Raw genomic sequence first — 10475 nt, 5'->3', positions numbered from 1 at the left:
CTTGTCTCCAAAGGGCAACCTGAAAGTCTCTTAAAATCTGTTCTGTTTTAAAAGCCAACTTCGCAAAAGACACAAATGATCAGCAGAGGAGCCTCCTCCACATCTCAAGAACTCCTGGCTTGAACTAAAACCCTGGACTTCTCCCTGCCTCTCTCTACCCATCCTATTTGTTTATCACATAAAATGATTTCATGTGGCAGTGTTATGCCTTGAAAACAAAGGAAATCAAGATAGTACAACTGGAAAACATAACATGAGTCAGTCAGGTTTGCTAGAATACTTTAATTGGCGCATTGTGAAGAAAAAATCTGAAATGTGACTGGTATGTTACAACATCAGTTAAGAAATCTTCAAATGCTAACAGGGCAAAATATCTGGGAGTAGAGAGCATATGATCTCAAGGGAGGGTCATAGAGAGCTTTAGTATCAATATTTTAAGCTATCCTATTTCTCCAGGCTTTCTCCTTTGATCAGATAATTTATTGATGAAGAGGCTGGGTCATGTCTGCTTTTGGACAGAGTAAAGGCTTTAAACTTTTAACAAGAAAAACTGACTGTGAGAAGCAGTAGATAGCAAAGCCACAGTACTGTTACGGTATTCAACCTTCCATTTATTTATCTCAGTTAAAGAGGAAGGATAGGTCTTAGAGTTGCCAATGCTTTCATAAGGCAAAGAACATGCTTTAAAGCTTTACTGTAAGCAAAATGGGCAGCTCCCAAACATATTCCAGAAAAAGTGCAAGATCTTTTGGGATTATAAGTAGAAGTCCAAGTCTTATGTTTATAATTGACCCATTTCCTCTCCATTCTGCCTGAGGAGGAACATTGCTTCAATACTCCTGTAGCAACTAAAGTTGAACCATTTGGGAGATTGGCATATTTAACACAGTGTGTATTGCTCAACTGGGGCCAGTAAGGGGCCTAATTTCAGTCACTTAGCACCTATGCAACTTGATCTGTGGAAGCACAGTAGGTGATACATTGATTTAACAATTGTTATGTAAGTTTGCAAGAAGCCAGTTTGTGTCAGTGACAAAATGAATCCAAATGCACATTAGTTTCATAGTACACTGAGTTTGATCTGAACAGTATTTTCTAATTCCTAAACTGTTTTTTTAAATTTTTTTACAGCATTTGGCTTTCATATTGTGTCAAAGTAAATATATTCTATGTCTCTCTCAGTTATGAGGTAACAAATGTGCTTGAGAGAGAGTCATGAGTGGAAAAAATAATAACAATTAAACCAAAAACAGTGATAAGGTAGTTCAAAACAATGGGACCAGCCCGCTCTGTAGATCGACAAACAAGTTTCCATTCATGTCACTAGAATTCTCCAGGCATGTAAATAATACTTGCTTGCAAGCAGTGGCCACTTAATGGCAGGGTTCCTATGTGTTTAACAAGTGCATGCCAGACAAACAAACAGGAGGAAAGGCTTTTTCTAGCATGAAACTGCAGCAATGGAGAAGGGGAAATGACATCTATATTTTTTTAAAGTTTTTACCTAATATGCAGTCACAAAAAAGATTAAGGGCTCCCTCCAGAAAAAACTAATGGCAATTCTTATGAATTCTTAAAAGGGGGTTCTTAAATATCTATTGGGAAAGCTCACTGCTGAAAGGATAAATTAATGGTCTGGATCTTGCTCGCTCTCCCCTCCTGTCCCTTGGCCAAGTTTTCTAAAAGGAAACTGCTAAATTTCATTCTAGTGTAGTGCATTTAATAAACCAGCTGGAAGGTCACCAAATACTGCATAAGGTTTTGAGTTCTGCACCTCTCTTCATTGGGCCAGAAGATAACTAAAGCACATTTGGCAAAGGGGATAAAAGAGGTTGACATCTACATCTGATTAATTCCATCTCAGCCATTTCCAAAACTCTGTTACTCTGTTTTGCGGGACTCTTTGCTGTCTTGTGGGGGCTGCAGACACTGTCATTAGGCTCTCCTGGGTATTGAGGCCATCGATCCATATCTTGAACAGCAGCCACTTCCAGACACCCTATATTGTTTACCCTAAGAAGAGGGGAGAAATGCAGTTCATGGACTCCTCTCTCCTGTTTGGCAGCCCATTCTGCCCCCAAACCCTACTGCTGCAGAATTGGGTGCCACCATCAAAACTATATAACAGCTTTCCTTCTTGTTACTTCAGGGAGTGATGAGGACACACTGGCCTGGTGTATCACAGAGCTCTATAGTGCAGGAGAATGCTCCACTATTCACTTCTACTACAGTCTTGTGCCACAGTTGCTGATGTTTTGATGGCTTTTGCAAACTTTTGCAAGCAACACAAATATAACATCCAGTGGCAATGTGGTCCCAAAAGGGTACAGTTTCCTCCCCTCCTCTGCAAGTCCCATCAAGTTGCCCATCTGACATGATGAACTCAAAAATTTGCACATTGGGGATTTTTTTTAAAGCCACTTATTTTTGCCCGTCTTTTCTGTTCCTGTTTCTAGAACTCACATTTTCTTGGCAGGAAGCTGATAATCCAAATTCCACAATTTTGTGTGAATGAAGATCAGGTCATATCTAAGTGTGACATTTTCATATGGATATACACTCTCTTTCCAGCTGACTTTTCAATTCACTAAAGAGTCAGTCAATCAATCAAAGCTTATTACAAGCGTTCTAGAAAAGGTATTCAGCCCCCTACTTCACAATTTTCTCCCTTGCGAAATCACATTCCTTGTGTGCTTACTATATACAAATGGATTCCATTTTAATTACTTTTTTCATTTGTACCCTGCCTTTCCTCTGAGGAATCCAATATCTTACTGACCACAGAGCCTAATCCTTTGCATATTCACTCTGACCCAAGTCTGTGTCCAGTGAGGCTTGCTCCCAAGGAAGTATGCACAGGATTTTAGCATTACAACCTGATCCTGTGCATGCTTACTCAGAAGTAAATGCCACTGATTTAAATACAACTTTAAATTTAAATACAACATACAACAAGTACCATTTGTGTCTCTGGTCCAAAACACACTCCAGTTTGAGACTGCTTTAACTGCCCTGGCTCAATGCTAGAGAATTCTGAAACATTGAGCTCTTTCTGTCAGAGAGCTCTGATGCCACAATAAACTACAATTCCCATGATTTCCTTGCACAGAGCCAGGGCAGTTAAAGTGGACTCAAACTGGATTATTTTTGCACTGTGTTTTGGGTTCCCTTACCTAAAATTCTGGAAACCAAAAAAACACAAAAACCCAAAATTGTCCACATCGGTAGCTGAAACAGTGACCCCACTGTTTTCTGATGGTTCAGTATACATAAACTTTGTTTCACACACAAAATTATTAAAAACATTATTAATAACTTCAGGCTATTTGTAAGGTGTATGCGAAATATAAATTTCATGTTTAGGCTTGGATCCCATCTCCAAAATATCTCATTACGTATATGCAAATATTCCAAAATCCAAAATCCTAAACACCTCTGGCCCCAAACATTTCAGATAAGGGAGACTAAACCTGTATGTATAAATTGCAGCCTTACAGCACAATCCTACACATGCTTATGCACAACTGAGTCCCATTAAATCCCATGGGGCTTACTGCTAGGTAAGCACATACATAAGATTGCAGGCTTAGGTTTAGGTGACAGTAAATCCCATTGAAAGCAATGGGGCTTACTGCTAAGTAGACTTGTGAAGGATTGCACTGCTAGTGCTGCAACAAGATACTTCTCCTGTGCTATCAAAGGAATACGATTTCTGATGGGATGGGGGACAACTACATTTTACTTCTATTTGACTCTTGATAGGCACAACTCTGAGGCATAGATTTGAAAACACATAGCCTTAAACCTACTTGTCAGCTTTAAAGAGATGGGCGGGGGGGGGGGGGGTGTCTGAATATTCATTATACTCAGCGTACCCATTTGTTTTTTCATCCTTCTCTGTTCTTCACACACCAGATTGTCAGCCAAATGTCTGTCTGGGTTTCTCCCTGTGGCTTTCTGGCTGCTGCAGTGAGCTGGGCCTCTAGTCCATGAAAACCATCAGAATGATACAGAAATGGGAAAAAATGCAGATTATTTCTATCTGATTGGATTCAGCAAAGTATCCCTGCACTTGAATGTTACAGCAGGAAGCTATGATTAAACAAAAATGTTTTCCTGGTTATTGCTACACTGTGTGGCTCGGTCATGAAAACCAGAACCACATTTTCTTTGAGGATAATGCTTAGAATGCAGCACCAGGCAGCAGCTGAAAGGTTCCAGGCAGCTCAGATTTTACAATTCAAGTGCATCAGTACACCACCATTATACAGAATTCTCTTTTAATATATAGGAATCCAGGGATGCCACACACTTGGCATGCCCAAAGGGGCATACATCCTCTTTACCTTTTTTTTTAAATCTCATTAAAAGGGCAAAGGCCAGTCTCCACCTTTGGGCACCCCACTGTGTGTACATCTTCACATCCAAGGGCAGGGAGCAGTTTCTTGCAAAACACACAAATCACTCCAGGAAGTAGTATTGCATCATTTCTTTCACCAATTTCATACATTTTGTCGCTCTCGGTCAGAACCCTACACAATGCCAGACCACAAATTGCCTTGGAGAGAGGTCTGCTGTAAGATTGAAAAATACAATTTCCACAAAGGCTTCAAAGAGCCATCATTAAACAATATACACGTATTTTTAATATGCATCAATTCTGCACAAACCCCTCTCCCTCCCCCCCTCAGAGCACCATCCCTTCCCCGCATCAAGCAATATTTCTGAAGTCTAGTCCGTCATGCACGCATCACCTTGTACTAAAATCCTGAGATGGGAGCATAGACCTTAATCCACGCGAAGCAGGGTCCTGCCCTGTTCATCCCAAAAGCGTCGTGACTTTTCATCTCCCAAATGAAGTTTCTCCCATTTTATACTTATATATATTTATTCATATATATATTTATGTATTTTTTTTCTTTAAAAAAAGAAGAAGAAACCTTCCAGAGGAATGAAAAGGAACAAAAAAAAAAGTGTCAAGGGTAAGCCTCTTGTCTTATCAGTAGTCCACAGCTGGATAAAATCCTTCCTGTCATCTTCTAGTCCTGCTAGAACATTCAGAGTATGGAGTATGGTGGTCTCCAAAGGAAAATGGAGGGGATGTGAAGGGACCTAGGGCTGACATGGGCAGATCCCAAGGGCCGGCTGATGTATTAACCAACCGAGCAACCAAACTGAGGTGGATGGTGGCATCACAGAGTAGGTAGAGACAATCCCAAGGGCCAGTCAGGCCTATCTCTTGCCATGCAGGAGCACAGCATCACAGGGTAGAAAGAGACCATCCCAAGGACCATTCAGTCCAACCCCCCTGCCATGCAGGAACACAGCATCACAGGGTCGGAAGGGACCATCCCAAGAGCTGTCCAGTCCAGCTCCTTGCCATGCAGGAACACAACATCACAGGATTGGAAGAGACCATCCCAAGGGCCATTCAGTCCATGCAGGAGCACGGAACCAAGGGGCAGGGATGTCCCCAAGAGTCCAGGCCTTTCTTTTTTGTCCCGTGGGGATGGGGCAGGGGAGCATCCCAGTCAGTCAGTCAGTCAGTCAGTCAGTCAGTCAGTCAGGGCCCCCTTTGGCCTTTGCTCCTGCTCCTCTACCGCTGCTGCTTCTTCTTCTGCTTGAGGGACTTCCTCCGCTTGAGGATCATCTCGTAGAGCTTGTCCATGCCCTCGGTGAGTCCTTCACCGATGATGGCACAGGCCGGCTGGACATGGTACGTGGTGGAGGGGCTCAGCTCCTGCAAGGCCAGCTGCTTCTCGATCTCGGCCACCGGCAGAGACTTGGGCAGGTCCTGCTTGTTGGCGATGACCAGCAGCGGCGTGCCTTGGTTCTCGGCGAACTTGGTGACCTTGTGGAGCTCGGTCTTGGCCTCCTCCAGGCGGTCCACGTCCACCGAGTCCACCACGTAGATGATGCCGTCGGTGCAGCGGCTGTAGGACTTCCAGAGGGGCCGCAGCTTCTCCTGCCCGCCCACGTCCCAGAAGTGGCAGCTGATGCCCTTGGCCGAGCCGTTGCTCAGCCGGATCTTCTCCGTGTTGAAGCCGATGGTGGGCACCGTGTTGACAAACTCGTTGAACTTGAGCCGGTAGAGGACCGTGGTCTTGCCTGCCGAGTCCAAGCCCAGCATCACGATGTGGAGCGACTGGAAGGCAGAGATGTTTGAGGAGATGTTCCCCATGGCTCAGCCCCACAAGAAGGGTCGGGGGAGGGGGGGGATGGCAGGCTCCACCAGGGGAAGGAAGAACCAACCAACCTTCCCTCCCTCCTTCCCCTCCCTCCCTTTTCTGTCTTCCTTTTCCTTTTTTTAATTTCCTTCCTTCCCTCCCTCCCTTTTCCTTCCTTCTCCCTTCTTTCTTTCCTTCCTTCCTTTTCTCTCTCTCTCTTCCTTCCTTTTCTCTCTCTCTCTTCCTTCCTTCCTTCCTTCCTTTTCTCTCTCTCTCTCTTCCTTCCTTCCTTTTCTCTCTCTCTCTTCCTTCCTTCCTTCCTTTTCTCTCTCTCTCTCTTCCTTCCTTCCTTCCCTCTCTCTCTCTCTCTCTCTCTCCTCCTTCCTTCCTTCCTTTTCTCTCTCTCTCTCTCTCTTCCTTCCTTCCCTCTCCCTTCCTTCTTTCACACCATCCTCCTCTTCCTCCTCCTCCTCTCCTCCTCCTCCTCCTCCGCCGGGTGCCAGGCTGGCTCTGCCAAGGGAGACCAAGCCATGGAGGCCCCCCGAGAGGCCAGCTGGGCCGGGGCTCCACCCAGAGCCTTAGGCCCCGGACTCCCGGACTGACTGACCTCCGCCTGAAGAGCAGCCCTGAGGCGGTCGGGAGCCGCAGAACAAAGCGCCGGCTCCCTTGGCCAGCCTCCCTTTCCCTGCTCTCTCAGCTTCAGAGGAGGAGGGAGGGAGGGAGGGAGGCTGAGGAGGAAGGAAGGAAGGAGGAGGAGATGGAGGGGAGGGCTCCGGGGAGACCCTGGGCTCAGTCAGAGGGGCTCCCTCGTTGCTCCTCTTTCCTCCTGCCTCTTTCCTTCCCTTTCTTTCTTTCTCTCTCTCTCTCTTGTGGGGAGGAGGGAGCCACTCCTTTCCCGCCTACGAAGAGGAGGAGGAGGAGGAGGAGGAGGAGGAGGAGGGAAGCCCAGTCAGCCCTCCTTCCTCGCCTCTTCTTCTTCCTCTTTTCCTTCCACCTTCTCTTCCTCCTCTCCTGGCTCCTCGGGCCTCCAGCCAAGCGACTGCAGTTCAATCCATCATCGCAAGGCGGGCCCGCCCCATCGGAGCCCCCCGCAAAGGAAGGAGGCAGGGAAAGGCCCTGGGAGGAGGACCACGAGGAGGAGGAGGAGGAAGAGACTCCTTCTCTTGGAAGGTGCAGGTGACACCTCCAAGAAAGGGATGCCACCGCCCCACACAAGTAAACCCGGCTTGACCCCGCTTTCACCGCCCAGGCTCCAGGCTGTGGAGAGCCCGCTTGTTAAAAAGGTGCAAGGATTGTGTGCACACTGCACACACTCATGGAGCCCCTGGCAGCCCTTGCTGCGTCCACACTGGAGAAATAACCCGGTTTGGACCCGCTTTGTCTGGCTCAAGGCTATGGCATTCTGGGAGGTGGGGTTTGCTGTGGGGACCAGAGTGGAGTCTGTGGAATCAGTCTGTAGGGAGACCTTGCAGCCCTTTTGAGACTCACTGGAAGAAAGGAGTGGGCAGCAGGAGCTTTCCTAGGCTTCGGTCTACTTCCTCAGATGCATATTATTATTATTATTATTATTATTATTATTATTATTATTATTATTTAAAGATATAGCCATGTTACTCTGTAGAAAGATCTTGCAGCCCCTTTGAGACTCACTGGAAGAAAGATGTTGGCAGCAGGAGCTTACCTAGGCTTTGGTCTACTTCCTCAGATGCATATTATTATTATTATTATTATTATTATTATTATTATTTAAAGATATAGCCTTGTTAGTCTGTGGAATCAGTCTGTAGAGAGATCTTGCAGCCCCTTTGAGACTCACTGGAAGGAAGAAGTGGGCAGCAGGAGCTTTCCTAGGCTTCAGTCTACTTCCTCAGATGCTTATTATTATTATTATTATTATTATTAAAAGATATAGCCATGTTACTCTGTAGAAAGATCTTGTAGCCCCTTTGAGACTCACTGGAAGAAAGGAGTGGGCAGCAGGCACTTTCCTAGGCTTCCCTCCATTTCCTCAGATGCTTTTGGTGGAGTGGAAAGCCAGGGACAGACCTATCTATCTGCCATTGGTATGTGAGGATGTCAGTTCACATTCAGAACTCTCTCTATACACTGATTCTACAGACTGACATGGCTATAGCTTTGAATTCTACTTATTTATTCATTTATTTTTATGCTGCCTTTCTCCCAGAAGGGGACCCAAGGCTGCTCACAAGATAAAACACCTGAAAAACAATTTTAAAACTAATCCAGTACAAAACAGTACAAAATTAAGATTAAAAACATACAAAAGTTAAAACACATACTCTCAAACACCCATATAAATATATCAGAAGAGAGAAAGAAGTTGGTGGCCTATGCTTTCCTGCGCATCTGACTGAGCGAAGTGCATTTCATGAAGAAGACTAAGGTCCAAAACGCACTGCAGAAATCATCCCATCTGAGACCGCTTGAACTGCCCTGGCTCAATGCTAGCAAATTTTGGGAACTGTACTTTGGAGAGACATTCAGCTTTCTCTGTCAGGGAGCTCTGGTGCCATAACAAACTACAATTCCCAGGATTCCCTAGCACTCAGCCAGGGCAGTTAAAGCTGTCTCGAACTGGATTACTTCTGCAGTGTGTTTTGGATCTATGAACGTGCACACCACAAATTTTTTCACACAGTTTGGACTTCATCGCACTGCCTCCGATGCCTGACTCGCCTCTTCTGAATTGGGCTCAAATTCAGAGGTTACACTGATTTTATTGCACAGACTTTCCCCTCAAAATGGCTCCCTGTTGCTTCTAGTGTTGAATTTGGGCCCCGCAAATCACTTCGGTGGCCGTTTTTTCCAATTCCGAAGCGATTTGCGGGGCCCAAATTAATCACTGGAGGCAACAGGGAGCCATTTTGAGGGGGAAGTCTGTGCGACAAAATCAATGTAACTTCTAAATTTGAGCCCAATTCGGAAGAGGTGAGTCGGGCACCGGAGGTGGTGTGATAAAGTCTTTAGTCTCAGAAGTGCTACAAGATCCCTTTGCCTACTGAAGGGATATGACATGCGTTAGGGAGTTAGACTTTTCTCTCCTGGCTGTGATCCCTTTTCAGAAGCTCATATTTGTTTTAAGAGAAAAGGCCTCAATTGGTTTTGACGTCAGGTCCCAAGCCTCTCTAAGGACAACTGACATAGCCTTGAGAGCCACCTCACCACTCCATGTGGTCCAAACCGCCTCATGCACCTATTGACATGAATGGACTTCACCCAGGTGATGATGTGGGTGACCTCCAGCAATTCCAGTGCTAGGAAGTGGAGAAAGTCCCATTGTGACCAAAGTGTGGCTGGTGCCTCTGTGGGTGGTTGCTGAGTTGTATTTATCCATGCACTTACATACCCAACGTCAACTGGCTTGCTGTGGGTGACAAATATTGCATGAGCTTGTCCCATGGTTAGGCACATGATGCTCAACAAAGAAGAAATAGCAACAGTAGCATATGCTTGCTTGGAGGCATTTTGCTCTGGTTATCCTTCTCAACGTTCAGGTCAGCTTCACCTTATGGTGACCTTATGAATGAATGACCTTCAAGTCACCCTAACATCAACAGCTCAGATCTTGCAGAGTCAGGGCTGTGGCTTTATTGATTGAGTCTATCCATTTTGAATGTGATATTTCTTTTTTTCCCTACTGCCTCTTCCCTTACAAAGCATTTTTCTTTTTTCCAGTGAGCTGTGTCTTCACATCATTTGGCCAAAACAGTCTCAATTTAGTCATCTTGGCTTCTAGTTCAGGCATGTGAAAGGGATCTAGGAGTCCAAGTAGACCACAAGTTGAACATGAGTCAACAGTCTGATGCGGCAGCTAAAAAGGCCAATGCAATTTTAGGCTGCATCAATAAAAGTATAGTGTCTAGATCAAGGGAAGTAATAGTGCCACCCTATTCTGCTTTGGTCAGGCCCCACCTGGAATATTGTGTCCAGTTCTGGGCACCACAATTCAAAAAGGACATTGAGAAACTGGAGCGTGTCCGAAGGAGGGTGACATAAATTGTGAAGGGTCATGTCCTATGAGGAATGCCTTAGGGAGCTGGGGATGTTTAGCCTGGAGAAGAGAAGGTTAAGAGGTGGTATGATAGCCTTGTTTAAATATTGAAGGGATGTCATATTGAGGAGGGAGCAAGCTTGTTTTCTGCTGCTCCAGAGAACAGGACCCGGAACAATGGATGCAAGCTCCAAGAAAAGAGATTCCACCTCAACATTAGGAGGAACTTGCTGACAGTAAGGGCTGTTCAACAGTGGAATAAACTCCCTCGGAGAGTGGTGGAGTCTCATTCCTTG

General features: G+C 45.5%; 1 protein-coding gene across 1 annotated transcript; it reads right to left on the bottom strand.

Annotated features, from left to right (window-relative positions):
• Nucleotides 1-265: 265 nt before the first annotated feature.
• On the bottom strand, nt 266-7229 carry LOC149305368 (ADP-ribosylation factor-like protein 4C). The gene has a single exon (XM_089477638.1). The coding sequence runs from the start codon at nt 6179-6181 to the stop codon at nt 5597-5599; it is 585 nt and encodes a 194-aa protein (XP_089333764.1). The 5' UTR covers nt 6182-7229; the 3' UTR covers nt 266-5596.
• Between the last annotated feature and the right edge of the window lie 3246 nt (nt 7230-10475).

This window comes from Sceloporus occidentalis, unplaced genomic scaffold, assembly GCF_023333645.1.
Source record: "Sceloporus occidentalis isolate IW3139 unplaced genomic scaffold, rSceOcc1.0.p SCAF_12, whole genome shotgun sequence".
Taxonomy (NCBI): domain Eukaryota; kingdom Metazoa; phylum Chordata; class Lepidosauria; order Squamata; family Phrynosomatidae; genus Sceloporus; species Sceloporus occidentalis.
This window is presented reverse-complemented; position numbering and strand designations above follow the sequence as displayed.